General features: G+C 40.6%; 1 protein-coding gene across 5 annotated transcripts in view; it reads left to right on the top strand.

Annotated features, from left to right (window-relative positions):
* The window catches only part of iqsec3a (IQ motif and Sec7 domain ArfGEF 3a), a 102,172-nt gene extending 87,830 nt beyond the window's left edge, over positions 1 to 14,342 (top strand). For 3 of the 5 annotated variants that reach the window (XM_074625441.1, XM_074625444.1, XM_074625445.1), the window contains 6 exons: positions 3,070 to 3,195; positions 4,335 to 4,434; positions 5,564 to 5,722; positions 8,360 to 8,452; positions 8,712 to 8,755; positions 12,929 to 14,342. In XM_074625441.1, coding sequence (XP_074481542.1) covers positions 3,070 to 3,195; positions 4,335 to 4,434; positions 5,564 to 5,722; positions 8,360 to 8,452; positions 8,712 to 8,755; positions 12,929 to 13,501 — 1,095 coding nt within the window. In that variant the 3' untranslated portion in view covers positions 13,502 to 14,342. Of the gene's footprint in view, positions 1 to 3,069; positions 3,196 to 4,334; positions 4,435 to 5,563; positions 5,723 to 8,359; positions 8,459 to 8,711; positions 8,756 to 12,928 lie in introns of all 5 variants that reach the window. The other 2 variants (XM_074625442.1, XM_074625443.1) reach the window with 2 other exon arrangements.
* Positions 14,343 to 18,051: the final 3,709 nt, after the last annotated feature.

The raw sequence follows: 18,051 nt of genomic DNA, 5'->3' as shown, positions 1-18,051 counted from the left end.
GAGTCAACTACAGAGATGGAAACACTCACATTGACCACTTTTGGATATTGTTTTCATTCACCGTGTGAATATTTCTGTGGAAAGTTTTATTAGGTGTTCCAGACTTTACTTTAAGCCCGAGACAGACACAGACGTATTTAGCTTTATAATTGACTGCTTACACTGATTCATGTGCCAGCTCATAACACTGAAAGGCCTTTTTTTTAAATGATTCAACAGTTCAGGGAATTGTTTTTGAATCTTATCAGTGCACTAAGGCCTTTTTTCCTTATTCATGAAATATAGTCTATATAAAAGTTGTTTCCCATAGACTCTGGTATTGAATACTTTGAAAACACACTGCAACAAGAGCCAGTTTGAACAATTCTTTCAAAATGTAAGAGTTTTTTCCCCATGAAATATAGTATAGACAGAATGAGTTTATTGCAGTGTCTGGATCCTTTCTATGCATGATACTTAAATTCCATATATACAACAGCTTTCATAAAACATTCTTTTAAATTAGAGTTTGATTTAGATACATAATGAAAAATAATAGTCAATAATAAAGCTAGTTAGTCAGTTACATTTAACTTGCCTTCAGGATTTTTAACTTGAGTTTTTTTTTATCTTGTATAGTGATGTCATAGATGTGCAGATTAATGTATGATGTAATCTAGCAACCTTTCGAGCAGACTTTAGCTATTTTCTGTTGAAAATAGCAACAGTGTAACTAAATACCAGTTAGCCTACATTCCCATCTCGAACTTGTAGTCTTGTAGTATCGTCTTCCTGTCCATCCACGATATGAACCATGAACGTTTGGATGAATTTCACTATAAATTAACTTTTTTTAAAATTAGTTTTAAATTCAATCTCCATTATTTCCTGTTTACTTTTAGAATGACATTGGGAACTATGACATTGAAAAGATTGCCGCCGTCTTTTTTTTTTTTTTTTGTCTTGTGCCTTTAAGTGTCTCTCAGTGATGGATGAGTAGCCATAGGATGACAGAGGGAGCGTTGTCATCGCCAAAACAATGATGGATTGTTTTGACAGGAAGTGACTATTCCTGCCCATGGGAGCTGTCTACCATAAAAAGACTTAGATTAAGTTTTCTCCTTAGAAATACTGTCACAGACAGCAGGTGTGCTTGTATTGTGGATTTAAAAGTTATTATGCTACGAGGGAGCAGCTCACATGAGAATGATGGAAAGGACTGTATTATTATTTATTTTTTTAACATTCAAGAGGCCTTTCAAGCTAATGATGTCTTCACATGTTTCTGACATTAGTGTAATGAGAATGCATGGCCAGCTGGGCGGGAGTGTGTAGACCCTGCAGTGATGAGAGAGAGGAAGAGGCTGTCTGTGTACTCACTGCATCACAAACAGTCCACAGAGAGGAGAGGGAATCAAAATTGGAAAATGTACAGAAAGAAACCTGAACGGAGGTTGTGAATAGTTCTATTTTATAACGAAGAGGGGATGAACTGCACATAGACAGTCACTCAGCTGCTGTTTGGATTCCTGCAGCGATCCAACATGGAGAGACAAGAGTGTGAAGGGGGCGAGAACATGATTAGATCAGTCGCCGCCATTTTTGTAGTGTAATCTGCTTAAACATGGGAAAAGCACTGAGGTGTAAGAGGAGACGCCAGGCCTCTAGCGACAAAGCTGCAGAATTTTGTAAAAAAATAAATAAATAAAATAAAACACTCACTCACACAATTTGACAACAACTCATAAAAGTCGTGTTCGGCACTACCACACTTGGGACTACTAGGGTTACTAGAAATAGGTAGAGCAAGCATCACCAAATCAGTTTTTGATTTTGTTCATACACCAAGATGAGATTGTTTTTCTTGCTCACACCTAATCTAGTTCATAGAAAGACATGTGCAACGTGTACAAAATGTAAACCTGCATTTTCTCCTCAGGGGAACACAGCTGATATTTAGATAACCTTGAAACAACACACAATCTTACGTGTTGATCTACTTGATGCTTTTAAGAGTCTTATGTCAGTCTTCATTACGTCTTATCGTGTTCTCATCTTCTAAGATGCTGAATCGATTCACAACTTCCTGAACAATTTTTTTTAAAACTTTTTACACATCAAGTCAAAGTTGTGTCAAGCATTTGTGTGATTTGTTGAATAAATCACACAAAATACCAGTTTTACAGTGTTATTTTGTGTCCAATTTATTTTTGAAATTGGGAAGTTCCTGAGAAATCAAAGCCTTCCTATTTTATTTATGTAACAGGCAGCATTTTTCTTTTTTTGTATAACTTGAACTTGTTATTCTTGAAGTCACTGAGAATTGGGAAATCAAAAAGTTGTGCAAGTTTAGAATGAATAGAAGTGCCTTTGTGTGTTTTTACGTTATTGCAATCAGTTGAAATCTATTGCACGTCCGTCCGTCCTGGAAGAGGGATCCCTCCTCTGCTGCTCTGTTGCTCTTTCTGAGGTTTCTTCCATGTTTTTCCCCGTTAAAAGGCTTTTCTTTGGTTAAGTTTTTGCTCATCCGATGAGGGTCGTACTGTAAAGGACAGAGGGTGTACAGATTGTAAAGCTAAATTTGTGATTTGTGATAATGGGCTACACAAATAAACTTGACTTCATATAACTTTTCCAAACATAAAAACTCCATAATCTCGTACACACTTTACTCTGCTTTCATGCCATAATTATGCCTTTATTAGCGCAGAGTGGACTGGAGTAGATCCTGAAATTAGCACCCCTTATGTACTGAATCAGGGAATTATTTTGAGTCGCATCGCGAGATACCAAAAGATTCACACCCCAAATCTTCATGTCACTAATTTGTCTCAGCAAACTGTGAATAATGGGATTTTTCTGGTACTTCAGACTCAGCTTTTAACCTCAGTGAATAATGAGTAGTACTCCAGCCAAAAGCCATTAGATTTAAAAGTCTCCCTTTTTCATTTCAGTACTCTTTTCCCCTAGTTTCTCTGAGGGGAGAGTCTCTCCTCCGCTCCCTCCATCCTCAATCTCCTCTTTTGAATGACTTTCTCAGTCACGTCATCTGAGTGATTGAAGCTCTCTTTTACCTGGATGTGTGTGCAGGTTCTCTCTGTTCCTCACAGAAGACTGGTGTGCTGCAGTCGACTCTTTGAGGTGACGGATGTCAACAAGGCCCAAAAACAGGCAGCACACCAGAGAGAAGTCTTCCTCTTCAATGATCTCATTGTGGTACGTATACAAAAAACAAGAGATTCTGTGTAATAATTCAGATTTGTCATGTTTACAGTGTCTTTTCAACCACCCTTAAAATGGTTGTTTCTGCAAAACAGCTGCTTTTTTTTGTTGTGACAGCTGCAATGCAGCATCACCTACTCCGACTGTGAGCTCCCTCTCTTCCTTTATGCCATTTCTTTTAATAATACATGGTAATAAATGCAGTTTTGCAGTGCACTCACAAGGGAATATCTGTCCCCTATACAGAGCTGCTTTAAGGGCCGGTAATAAAGTTGTGTGAAGTTGGTCCAAAGTCGTGTAGATTGGAGAATTATCAAAGGTTTAATGTTGGGCATAATTAACGCGCTCATTAGGAGCCACATAGGGGTTATCCACTCCCATAATTATGTCAAATGTTGATCTCATTCCAACAATATACAGCAAAAAGGAAAAGCAGCATCGCTATTACCCTCCCTCCCTCTTCTGTTAAAGCATAAAAGTAATTGCTAGCTGCAGGGAAAGGAGGTTAGAAGGCCAACTTTGAAGTAAGAGGTGAAAGGAGTCATCTTCCAACATCACAGTGGATTCCTGTTCATTTGGCACTAAAAGTTAGCGGCGCAATATATCCCAGCGAGACTTTTTTTTCTTCTCCTGACAGCTTTGAAAGCAGGGCACAAATTGTCTTTGAAAGATTTTACGGCGAAATTAAAGTGATGGGGACTTTTCTTTGAATGTGGCTCCTGTTCTATAGCAGCTCGAACATGTCAAGGGGTGTTTAATGTGCCGATGTGATGTATTGGTTTAATACGGCTCGCCAGGTAAATTATGCCTCGCAGTAGCGCCCGCAAAACAGATTCGCCTCATCTTTCTCTATGTGGAAGGTCATTCAATGAAAAAAACTTTAATACATCCTGATATAAGCTCGCCATGGTGTTGTTTTTCATAGAGCGTAATCTGATACACTTTGAAGCCTCAAGTGTACATTAATATTGACTATCTGCTCTTAGAATATATTTTAAATGATCAAATAGTTCTTTCTTTGAGATTGCTCCGTGATATGGAAATCAAAAAGATTTCAGAACACTGAACAAAGTCATGTAATGGGCTCTCTCTGTCATTCAAACTTGTTAATATATCTCTGGATTGTTTTTCAGATCTTGAAGCTTTGTCCAAAGAAGAAGAGTTCTGCAGCCTACACTTTCTGCAAAGCTATGGGCCTACTCGGCATGCAGTTTCACCTGTTTGAAAATGAATGTAAGTCACGGCGTGTTCACTGCAGACAGCTGCCATGAAAAAGCTAAAATACCCAATGCGTTGGAGCCTTACAAAACAGGGAAAAGTGAAAGTTAACAAGGGGTACAAGAGTTATGGCTGTATTTGAAAAAGGTTTAATATTAAAGAGGACCTATTATGCTCATTTTCAGGTGCATACTTGTATTTTGGGTTTCTCCTAGAACACGTTTACATGCTTTAATGTTCAAAAAAACGCTTTACTTTTCTCATACCGGCTGTGCTGCAGCAGCTCTTTTCACCCTCTGTCTGAAATGCTCTGTTTAAGTTCCTGGCCCCGCCCTCCCAAAAAGCCCAGTCTGCTCTGATTGGTCAGCTGGACCACTCTGTTGTGATTGATCAACCAAACCGAACTCTACGAACTCCGCTCCAGCTCCGGTCTAATTAGCTTTGTTTGACGTCGTACCAAACTAGGCAGGTATTATGCAAATGTGTTACTTGGTGACATCACCATGTTAAGGAAGAAAAGGCGGGACTTCAAGCAAGGCGTTTCAGGCAGTTCAGAAGCAGTGATTCAGTGGGGGAGAGTAACTCTCTTTGGCGTGGACTTTGGGCTTTGTAAATTTGCAGACCTTTTACATGCACAAAAAGCTATAACACAGGAAAAGAAAAAAAGCACAAAAGCCTAATAGGTCCTCTTTAATACATCGGTTTATGACTAAATACCTGCAAAACTGACATTCCCATCAGCACCAACTGTACTTTGTGTTTAGTGCTAATTAGCAAAAGCTAAACTAAGATGGTGAACAGTCCAGGGGCAGTATTTCTGCTTCTTTTATTGCTTCAGTTTTTATATTCATGATGGCAGAAATTCATCATCCTGGACTTGGTTGGTCCCATAGAAAATCTTCACATTATGCATGCCTTTGCACTTTTTAAAATGTAATTATCCCAACCCCCTTCAGTCCACAGTGCATGCTAAGTTGATTGTTTTCCTAAAAAAATATCTCCAAAAGAAAAAAATGAGTTTACAAATCTATATTTTGATGCCATTTTCACACCTGTAGTACTAGGCTTCGCTAATACCTTGCAAACAGTTCTTGCGATTTCTCTTGTCACTCAACAAGGACTCAATGTCCTCTGTGCTCCCCAGACTACCCTCATGGCATCACCATCCTCTCACCGTTTGGCTCAGACAAGAAGCAGGTACTTAACTTCTGTGCCCAAAGCGCTGAGGAGCTGCTCAAGTTTGTAGAAGACCTGAAGGAATCAATCGCGGAGGTGTCGGAGATGGAGCAGATACGCATCGAGTGTAAGTGTCTTTATATGGTTTTTCCCCTCGATAATACAATGACTGGATGCACCTAGACTGGAGGCTACCACATATTGGATTAGAATGATCCTCATTCTCTATCTGAGTCTTGTGGCTGCACACTTGTTCATGTGTTGGCTGAAATGTTTGTGTGTATTCCTCCTGTGGCAAATACAACCAGCATCACATTGTGGACCAAATCAATAATCTCACATCTTGGAAAGTGGGAGACTACAGTGGATTCTTAGATCCTCTCAGATAGTACACATTTGCTAACTTGCGTAGGCGCAGAATGACTTTTTGCATTTTGTTTTCCTTTGGTGCACTGCAGCTCAAACAGACTGCAGGAGGGCAGTGAATTGGAGGTAAAAAGAGGCCAGTGTTCCTCAAAGCTGCCAGTGCAGCTGAGTTGTTTGGGTCTGCGTGCATATGAAATCCTCCAGACAATAAGACATGCACATATTCAGACCCACATGGAGAAGCAGAGCATCCAGAGCCTGGCTCCTGCCAGTGGGCATCAAAGAGAGCATCCCTGCTGGGATTTGACGCAACTGCATTACCCTTCACAGGGAGGGAGGGCCAGCAGGCAACAACATATGGAGACAGGCAGTGGCTGACAGACGGAAGTTATTTCTCTCTCTAGAGTGGGGCAACGATAGACAGCTGTGCACAAAAACACATATCAACCAACGGACGGAACTCATGTTGAGACATATTTGTTAAAAGACATACAAACAAACTTTTTCTCAAGACATAATATACGAACAAGAATGATTGCTGGCATTTGCACAGAAAAACACCACGTCAACCTTCCTCCTCGAAGGATTTTGTATTGTCGGCACATTAGCAAACATGCCTGCGGCATCCGGCTCACTTGTGTTTGGGCTTTTCCCTCTTTGAGATGGGAAAGAGAAATTTCAGTTGCCGTTCATATGGAGGTGCATTTTTTCCCTGCATCTAGATCTTTATAACTATACGGCAGTTTCTAATGGAATTGATCATTTTAATTCAGTCCTACATTCACTTTAAACTTCACAGCATTGTAGCCCGTAGACCTAACTGTGACTTTGGTAAATCAATCACCCTGTTTAAGTAAATAAAAGTATATATTAAATTGGGGAAAAAGCCTGTGCTAATTACAGATACGACAGGAATTTCCTTGAAAGAACCGCTCCATTTAAAACTCTTTTCTCTATAAGTAGTACCAAAATACATGCTTATTTCCAGGAAACTTCCAAACAAATCATTAGGTCAATACCGACCTGTAAAATAAAGTGTTGCCAATGTTTATTTATAGCTTTATCTGACCTATCTAGCAGGTAAACTACAAAAACAGGACACTTTCTGTTTAGTTTGACATACTTGCATCAACAATTCCATAATAACCTTTCAGCATATTGTAATTCAAGTGGTCTGAGAGAAAACTAGACGTCTGCACCTCCTCATGGCTCTGTTTTCAGGCTTTAGCAAATCTAGCCCGTGACGGGAGACTTTGCCCAATCACAGGTCATTTCAGAGAGAGAGGGCGTTCCTATTGGCTGTTCTACAAATGCAGATGTGTGTGCACGTCCCTTCAGATGGCAAGAGTTTAATTCAACGGCAGAACATCCTGCAGGAAATGTTATTTCAGCATTGGCAACAACTGCCTATACACTGCAAAGCAACCCAAAAAAAAGGAAAACTTATCAAAAAGAGAGTCTGAGCCAGCATCACGGTAGCTACGGCAGCATCATTTTCTCTCCATCTCTCTCTAATAGTTGCGTTGCAACCGTGACGGCTATTGACATGAGGCTAAATTATTATTAGCAATATTTTCTCTACATCTCTGAAACGGTTGTGTCTAGAAGCTAACCCACAATGTTAGGCAGGGTTAGGTTAGGTTAGGCATTGACCTTGAATAGTTAAGGTTAGGATAGGTCGTCAGGCAGCGAGTCTCGCAATTTGCGGGCTACCTTCTAGACACAACCCCGTGAAGTGCTTTGCCGATCTTGTAGCTCGATAAAGCCTCGAATCACAGTTTGTCATCACAAAGAGCTTTAAAAGCCCACAAGTTTGCAAAGAAAACAGGACGGTAATTCTTATAGAATTGCCGTGATACAACGGCATCAGGATCTGATGGGGAGAGCTGAAGGAGGAGGGTTATATTTCTGGCGTTTTTTGTTTCTGTTTTTTTTTTGCCTTTTCCAGAAAACTGCCTACCCTGGGGTACCACTTGATATAAAATATGCTGAAAGGTTATTATGGAATTTTTTGCCCAATAACGCCAAAACATAAACTGCCTCCCCCAGCTTTAAGGTCGCCCCTGACAGTATTTGCAGTTCAGAATTAGAATGCAGTGCAGCGTTGGGAGACAAAACAACATTTAGTCATCATGATTGGAAATGACATGCAATTACCATCAAGTGTGAAGTGTAATTAGAGAGATGGCGAGTTGTGTTTGGAGATTAGAGGAGAGAGTGGGAGGGTAAAGGCAACAAGAGCGCGTTGTGTTCGTCATTTGAAATAAAGTAGAATTAATGTTGTAACTCTCACTCATCCCCGTCTACCTGTCTTTCTGTCTATCTGTCTATCTGCCTATTTTTGTCTCTCTGTCATGGTGTTTATGTGAGGATCATATTTGTCTTCTGATCTCCGCAGGGGAGCTGGAGAAGCAGCAGGGAGCCAAGACACACTCGGTAAAGAACAACGGCACACAGCTAGAGCTGCGCGGCAAACAGGGCTCCCCATCAGGTGTGTGTGAGTGTGTGTGCACCCGTTTTTCATTTTAAAAACACACTGCAGAGACCTTGTCCTCAATTGCGTTAATTTACCCAGTGTTGGAATTTGAACAACTGCTGTCTTTTATGAATTGAAAAAAGACATTTAAATCTTTAAATAAGTGGAGTGACATAAAGTGCTTTATTTTAAAGTGTATTTCTCACTCAGTAAAAAAGACATTTTGCTGCCACTTTTGTCTCTTTTCCCTCCATTTTTCCCCCCATCTGTCCAGGAAACCAGGAGATAGATGACAGAAGCGGACACAATGCAGTAGAGGTAAGTGTGTAGTGATAGGGCCATGTCCCAAATAACAGGTAAGTCAGTCCAGTGTGTCATTATCAGGGTATAGGATGAGATAGGATGAAACCCTATAGGGATGGATAGTCATATCTTTAGGGCGTTTAGAGTCATCAAGCAGGGAGTGTGTGAGGAATGGATGAGAGAACGTGTGCTGCGGGAATGTGAGGTCACCCAACCAAACCAAATATATTAGATAAAAGTAGGGGTTTGGGGGAAATTAATAAAAATCAAAGCAGTCAGAACAGGTTCTACCCACAGAAAAACGCATCAGACTCAAAGGTTTTAAATATTATCTGCGAGCCTAAAAAGGAATAGGTTGTAATTAGTTTCACAAGCTCAGCCAAAAGGGGAAAAGAGAAAGCAGCCATTGCTAAAAAAAAAAGTAGCAGAGGACATGTGTGGAATGCATATACTGTGTGTGTGAGACCTTAATTAACACGGTTAACAGGTGGGCGGATAAATTTAACGCTCATTTGACCCGGAGACGTCACCTTCCCGCCCCTCTGCCAGATCTCCGGGGGAGGGGAAGCTTCTCGTGCAAACATTTCGTGCAAGCTGAACTACAGTACCCATGGGGCTTTGCAATTACCATCCTCGTGGCATCAGATGACCTTTTCCCTTGTGTGCCTGTGGAGTTGACAGCGAAAAAGCCGAATGCACAGGGTCAATTTGACACTGTTTAATTCCACGCCGGTATTATGTTCGGCTGTAAATCTTCACTCAGGTGCTGCTTAGAGCCGAAGTAATTACATATACACTGAAATCCTTCGCAGCTATTTCATTTAAATGCTTGTAGAATGGCAATAATTACAGCAGAGTAAACATGCATTCACTGCTGCACAAGACACATTTAAAAAACATAAAAATAAAAAAAAAATTTTTGTTATCGTCTGCTCATTTTTATGCACAGAAGTGCTCTCTCTCTTTCTCTCTCCTAGCAGCCTTTGGGTGCTCATAACAGTGAGCTATGATCAGGCCCGTCTTCTTCATGGTTGTCTGAGCTACCTTCAGCAGCCGTCTTCCTGCAGTCTGCTGTAAATGTCAGTGGCTGGTGGGGAGCCGTTAGCTGTCGAGGCACATTTATCTTCACACAGAGAGTCCTGCTTATACTGGAGGCATTAATATATAGAGGTGATTGAATCCCACAGCAGGCTTTTATAATCAGATAGTAAGGTGTTGAGATTTTATTGTCTCTCTCTCAGAGCAGTGCTTTTCTAGCTACACCCTTGAAGACATGGTAATGGACTGTCAAGTCAGCAATACCAGTGACATGGCAGAGCACAGGTTTGAACAGATGTGTGTTTTTTTTTTGTTTTTTTTGTTGGCATGAAAAGAAAAACCAAGCACAAAGAAAGCCATCACGACAGAGAGACAGACAAACGAACAGATCTGCTGCTAACAGTAGTCCATTTAAAGCTCTGCCAGCTTCTCCTCAGGTGCAACCAGTCCAGCTAATGAGCCGACCACTCTCTCACCTCGTCAGAGCAAAGTCATGTCAGCTGGCTGCTACACAGTCCAAGTCACATGCATGTGATTAGTTACCAAAATTAATATTTAAAAAAATAAAAAATAATGAATAAAAGAATAAAAAAAAATCACTTATATTGAAATTTTTTCAATGATCATTCTTTTATTTTGATGCACTCGCCATCCTAACAGAAGTTCATTTTATTATTTTGATAATCACAGTCAGCCAAGTTTTTTCTGCCTGGTAAAATAGTTACATTTTCTTAAGGATAGCTCCTACTAATGTGCCATTTGATTCACATGGTATTCATTGACAGTCAGCTTAAAGGAGTAGTTTTGTGAAATGTGTTAGATAAAATGAGTTAGATAAAAACATCAATACACTCACCAAAATTAAGTTCCCATACAACTAGCATTCTCAATTACGTTTCGAGGGAAATTTTCTTTCTCCTGGATTATGGTCGCACTTTTAAAACAGTTTTAAGCCGTAAACTAAAATTACGGTCACAGTTTTAAACACAACAAAAAAAAAAAACGCATCGAAACTAATTAGATTTCTTTTTTAGAAAAGAAAAAAATTTAAATAAGTAAACGTTGACTTTTAGTTTCAAACAGGAGTGACGGGACACGAACACTAGTCTCCTGGGCAAAAGTCTGTTGTTCATAAAAGTCCGGTGTTTGTAAACTGAAACAAAACAAACGTCAACAAAACTACTTGCTTAGGTTTAGACAACACAACTACTTGCTTAGGTTTAGACAACACAACTACTTGCTTAGGTTTAGTAAAAACAACATCATGATTAAAATAAATTAAAGTTGACTTTTAGTTTCACACAGGACACAAACCCGGTCTCCTGGGTGAAAGTCCAATGGTTTTCGCGGACTTCTGGACTATCATTTGTGATACGTCAAAAACAATCCTTAGCTGTATCGGAAATCACTCCGTATGCAGTAAAGTGCACTATATATATTTACTCATTTCGAGTACTTATAGTAGTACATATTTTTATTCCATTGTGGGCATTTTTTAAGGGCACTATGTAGTGCATAAATCTCAGAATTTGGACACTCAAATAAAAGCGCACTATATAGGCTAGTAAATAGGGAGTGATTTCGGACAAAGTGTTAAGAGTTTTAATTATTCCTATATAGGCAGGCCTATAAATACCCTTATTCAGAAAGGAAAGAATAGATAGAATTTAGCTGTCAGTGTAACAGTGAACATTTTACAGTGAAAGACATTTTATAACCAGCACTGAAATTCTTTTGGTCATCTGTGGGGAAAAAAATAAATCTTTCTATTGAGGAATCAAACTTTTGAAAGGCGCCAGAAAGTCAGCGAAATCCTTCATTCTTTATCTAAAGTGCTTCAGAGCTCATTGATACTGTAGTCTTAAGTATATGTGCCAAGTCGTCAAAGAGAAAAAGTGGTTGGCAGATTGAATAGGAGCAAATGTTAATGGAGTTCTTTCACACAAGAGTTACATCGGCTCCTGTGTGAAAGAATGGGAGGACTCTGCTGTAAGCCCTTTCTTACCTCAGATACTTCACATTAAAAGTCCATTATATTGCAGGTGAATTACCGTTGACCTTATTCACACAGTCGCCTTTTTGAGGAGTTTTGGTGAGGAACTATATACTGATAGACACACTCACAGTAGGTTAAAAGTTCACTCAAAACTAATATCTTTAGTCTGAAATTTACAGCAATCTGAAGAACTAACAAGACTGAATGAAAGTATGGAGTCAGTAAGTCTGCAATTAACGCTAATCCTAGCCATTAACTTACGTCAAATATAAAAATGAGATGTGCTGTGCTTTTGTCCGCCACACATTATATGCATTTCAAATTGTGCTCATTCTGTGATTTTTGAAGATACTAGCTATATATTTTTGTTTTGGCGTATGCTTTCTGAGAACAGTGTGTGCAAACGTGACATGCTTCCTAAAATAGGCGACATAAAAAGAATTCAAGGAAAAGGTACGATAAAGGAAGACAGATGGCAGAAAGTAAAGTTTGAGGGAAAGAAAACTGTTGACAGAAAAAAATAAACTTTGACAGAAGAAGAAGTCTGCAGAAAGTAGAGAGTTGAAATAAATGTGACATATGGAGGTTTGCATTCTGATGAGTGTTTGCCTGTGGACGTCGTGTGGTTGTCAGTCTGCTCACCTCCTCTCCTTCCACCTCTCCCTCTTCTTCGTATGACCTCCGTCTATGTTCTGGTTACCCCCCGACCCCACCTTCCGAGTCTCCTTGTGTCACCATAGCGCCACACAGTGGTTTGGAAGGGAGACACGGGGGCCCTCAGTGTCCCCTTTGGAACCACCGGGCCCCTTCTGTACTGTAGCGTCGCACCGAAATCTCTAATCCCCATTCCCCACCACTGTCCTCCTCCTGACCCCAGTCACACACTGGTGTTCCCAGCATCCGGTCTACACTTGTTCCCAGTACCTGTGGGGGTGGAGGGAGGGGAGTGTGCAGTAGTCACAATGATTTTACACCTCCACCGACCCCAACACCTAAGCCCCCACGCATGCCTTGTGTGTGTGTGTGCTGTGCGTTCACCACCACCACCACCTCCCCCCCCCCAAAAAAAAACAAAAAGAGGGCTTGACGGACTGTAGAGGAGGAACCAGTTTTATAACATTTGATGCTGTTCTCTTGGCTGTTTTCTAAACTAGGTGTCAATTCACAACAGGCTTCAGACGTACCAGCTCAGCAGCAGCACGGGTCGGAGTCCCGAGAGCGTGGCCCTTCTTAACCACCGGGGGGAGCTGCTTTTCCAGCAGGGGCCCCAGGGGCTAATCCACGGGCCGGCGGCGGCGCCTTCACCTCAGCACCCGCAGCTGCAGTCAGCGGCGAGCACCCCCGCCCACCACCTCCACCTCCAGCAGCACCACCAGCCGGCTGTCAGCATGACCGACCTGAGGCCCGAGACACTCATCCAGTGTCAGCAGATCGTCAAGGTCATCATGCTCGACAATGGCGGCCACGGGCACATGGAGGCCTTCCTCAGCCAGACGCCCACACACCACCACTACCAGCATCACCACCACCACCACAGCCACCACCAGCTCAGTCAGTCGGCCATGTCCACCCCAGTCCGCACGCCGGACAGCTCCCACGGCAACGACGGCCACCAGCCGCCGCTGCCTCCCCCACCTCCGCCTTACAACCACCCACACCAGTATATACCCCCCGAACCCAACCTCAGTCTACACCGGACCCCAAGTGGCTCTCGGAGCATGGTGTAAATAAATTAATTAGTATTAGTACACACACTCCCACACAAAAACCCTTCTATTTAAAAAGTACATAATGTACATATATACATACAGATGAAAGAGCTATAATGAAAAAAAAATTACACTTATATGCATATATTTAAGGAAAAAAATTAAAAAGAAATATCAAGGTTTTAAAAGAGAAATAAAGTGCATATTTAAAGTTTTACTTGATTCCACATGTATTTTGAAATATTATGTAGTTTTAACAAATTTCTATAACTTTTTGTCAGTTTTAACTCTTGCTAGAGAAAACACAGATATTCAGTTTCTGGATGGATTCCTTCTAGTTCCGGTATTCACCACCACCGCCCGCCGCCACCAACAACAACAGCAGAAATGGACCGCGATGGCTGGACGCACTCCGAGGGACCTTCCGCTTCTGTTCGCTTCTCTCATCCCAAACCTCATGCCTACTGTGCTGTATGTGCGCGTGCGTGCATAGTGGACACTTTACTGAAAAACGTGTGCCAAAATACATAGCCTCCACTAAACACTGACTTCTTTGCACTTGACTAAACGCTAAGGCTAGAAGAAAAAGAAAAAAAAACTCCTTCCTTTGCTTTGAGAAAATAGTCCTTTCACATCGCTTCTCCTTCAAGGAGCACAAAAAAATGAATAACAATTTCAATTTCATAAAAAAAAGAAAAACTATGTCCCCATTTGCACCGTTCCTGATTTATTTATGTGATGGAGAGCCTTTGCTCTTCTTCTCTGCTCCCCTGGATAAAAAAAACGAAAAAAAAAAACATCCTCCGATAAGCTGCGTTTGTCATCCGCTCCTCTGTTGTGGCTCTCTATCATCAGAAAACACTCTTACTCACTCTCCATAGATCATTCCACAGCGAAGTACGACAAAGGCAACCAATCACGTGAATTGCAGCCAAACCAAAAAGTCCGCCCAGGATGGTCCTGTTTGATTGTTGTTTGTCTTCATATTTAATATCGCTTATCCCAGGAGTTCTTGCCACATGTTTATCTGCTGATGGTGGGTAACGTTTTTTTCATGTTTTGAAATCGTCAAAGCTGCTCTCGGACTTTTCTAAAACTAGCATTCACACGTAGTATATGTACACTTGTGCTGTCATCCGTTGTTTATGAAACGCTTCTTCGCTTTTTCAGGAAAATCACCATGAATTTCCATGAAGACGCTTCTGCTACAACTGTTAAATGTCAACATCTGTGTTTATTTTGATTTCACCCTTTGTGTGTTTTTCCCGGTCGGTGGATAAAATGCAGGACTGATTCCACCCACAAAACATCCAGACACTGTCTCTTTATGTCGGTACAACTCCCAGGTTTTTGTTTCAGCTCCCTGTGACTGTTTTTCTCTTCCCTCCTAACCTTTCAGTCTGACATTTTCAAAAAAGGCAAAAAACTACACACACGGCTTGTATTGCAAATGCTGGCATTAATGGTATTGTTTGTGCTGTTGGCTAGCCCTGCTTTAAATACAAACGGGACAAAAAGAATGCATTATCTGATCTCTTTCTCTTTCACCCCAGCCTAGATTGTAAATACCGCATTCGAGCAGTGTCGGAAAGGACAAGCAAGCTACCTTTAGCCCCTTCAAAATGCTATCGCCCTGTCACTCGTCCTTCATTCTGAAATAGGTCAGCGACTGCCTCAGCCTGAATGCGTCTATCTTTTAAACATAAGCCCCACCAGGTACTGCAGAATGGATGCTGGGTTAACTCTGCTCCCATCTGACCCTCACCTCTCTGATTTTTGATTTATAATCACAGAGACACTGCAGGGACGTCTCTATCTCATCTTTTTGTCCTTTTCCACTCATGATTTCACCCAGCGGAAAGACAGAGGTTGCAGAAAAAACAGTCTGGCAGAGAAGAGTGTGTGTGTGTGTGTGTGTGTGTGTGTGTGTGTGTGTGTGTGTGTGTGTTTGTATAGCTATCTCTGTGAGGACCAAGTTGAGTTTTAGACCTTCTGAGTGAGGACATTTTGGCTGGTCCCCACTTTTCAAAGGCTGACTTGAGGGTTCAGACTTGGCTTCAAGGTTCAGGATAGAATTAGGTTTAGGTTAGGGTAAGTGATTGTGGTCAGACATTTCAGCCCGTTCCCATGAAAAGGCATATGAATGCTACGATAATGCACAAGCCATTTAGCGTGCAATACAGACACCTTTCTTGCATTTGGCATGTCATTTGCACGCCACGTAGTCTGTACTGACTGCAATGTAAATACTCGGCAAAAATATGCTACACTCAGAGATAGTGGCGTAGAATAAAATGTGAGAAAGACCGCTTTAGATGGATGGGTCCAACAAACACAGGACTTATTCCGTACATGTTTTACTTAGTTTACGTACTTATTTTGAGCACAACCATTACATTTTCCCTAAACCTAACTAAGTGGGTTTGTTGCCTAAACCTTACTGCGGATGTTACCATAGTTTTGTTGTGTGGCATACAAATGACATGCGAAAAGCCTAAAATGTGTCCTTGAAACACGTCATTGCAATGTCGTTCTAGTTATACGCCTTCCCGTGAGACCGGGTTGTTATGATTAAGGTTAGGGTAAGGGGCTAGGGAATGCATTATGTCAATGACTGTCCTCACAAAGATAGAAGTACAACGTTGTGTGTGTAGGTGTGTTTGCGTGTGACCTGCTGAGAGTAGCAACCTAACTTTCCTGTAAACACATCCGACCTCTCTCCCGTTCATCCCAGTTATTCTTTTGTTATTTTTTCACAACACAATGAGAAGAATTATTGCTTTCAAAAATGAATATAGAGTTATTAGGACGATTTTAATGTTTTTTACTGGCTGTAAACAAACTTTTGATGGTTACGTAATACATTTACATACAACATCAAAAGTTCTGATATTATGGGTTTTACATTGATGGATGATGATTGTATGATTGCTCATGTTTTTGTTTGAATCAACATTCACATTTAATGAGATTCTTTTCTCATGCATGCCATCAGTTTGGAGACCCGTTGAACCCCGATTCCCAAAAGTTTAGAATATTTTGTGCATGACTGAATTTGCTGTGAGCACACTAGAGGGCGATGAAGATGACTTGATTTTTTTTTGTTTGTGGTTGAACTAAAAAAAAAAAGATTATGAGAGCAAACACTCCTCCAAATAGAAAATGGATTCACAACGTTGAATATGAGGCCTCTTATTTTGCCAAACGGTGGCCATTTTTGTCTCCCTGTCTTTCACTACCCTTTCATTATGGTTGCACAGTTCGCCCTACTTGACAATGTGTTTAAGCATTTTGGGAGACAGACATCCTGTGTGTGCAATAACCATGAATACGAGGCACTGCACACTGAAAATCATTATGTTTGAAAGGAAACCAATGTAGCATTTTGGGAGTGCAGCATATGACATGGAAGCGCAGTATAGTGGCTAACTTTCTTAAAGAAATTGAAAAAAGGGCTCTGCCATAGCAGTGCACCGCTTCATGAATGACATGTGGATCTTGTCTGGCTCTTCAACACTGTGTTTGCTCATACTAGTTAAAAAATAATTACAAAAAGGTAAGACATATTTAAGGTAAGACAGGTGGAAACGGAGTGTAACAGATAGGAACCATCACCTCCCTCAGTTGGCTTTGAATCCCTCTCTACCTGTCTTTGCAGTATATCAACATGCTATTAAAGATGATTTAAGTCTATTCACTACAATGGTTTGCTTTGGTTCTTGGATTTAACAGCTTGATTCTTTACAAATTTAAATCCACCATTGTCAATTTATTTACACTTTTTGAAATGTAATTTTACCATGAATTACACCATTAACCCAGACTCATGTCAGCAAACATTTTCATTTTAAAATTCAAAATTTACCGTATATACTGTACAACAAGTGAAAGTTTGAACCAAATAATTTATGTTGCACTAAAAAGTACAATCATACATATACATACCCTCTTGGTTATATGATAAAGGGAGCTATAACCAATATTTTTTATGAACGGTTTCAGTGTCTTTCAGCTCATTGTTTTGGTTTTCCAGCCCACAACTTTAAAGGGGACATATCATGCTCATTTCCATGTTCATACTTTTGGGTTTCTACTAGAACATGTTTACATGCTTTAATGTTAAAAAAAACAACCACATTATTTTACATAATGTCTGGCTGAATATACCTGTATTCATTCTCTGTCTGAAACGCTCCGTTTTAGTGCCTGTCTCTTTAAGAACCCCCTCAAGAAAAAGCCCAGCCTGCATGTGACATAGGAAGGGGAGCCAAATCTGAATGGCTTGTTGAATCACATATTTTCTGATCTATGCAGCCCACAAAAACCTGACTGGGTTATCTTATTTCACAGTTTGTGGTTTGGTAGCCACAGCAGATACACAAATGTATGCGCACAAGCACTAAAAAATGGAGTTTATTATGACATGTCCCCTTTAATGTTTTGGTATATCTCTACTCTCAGCAGTGTCATTTCCAGCAGAAAGCTATTTCCAGTAAAAAAAAAAGCTTTAAAAAAAAGAAACACTACACTCTCTGGATGTCTAAATAGGCAACTTTGAAAAGGATGTA

The sequence above is a fragment of the Sebastes fasciatus genome, chromosome 23, assembly GCF_043250625.1.
Source record: "Sebastes fasciatus isolate fSebFas1 chromosome 23, fSebFas1.pri, whole genome shotgun sequence".
Classification (NCBI taxonomy): Eukaryota; Metazoa; Chordata; class Actinopteri; order Perciformes; family Sebastidae; genus Sebastes; species Sebastes fasciatus.
The sequence above is the reverse complement of the archived record's forward strand: the minus strand, read 5'-3'. Positions and strand labels throughout refer to the sequence as shown.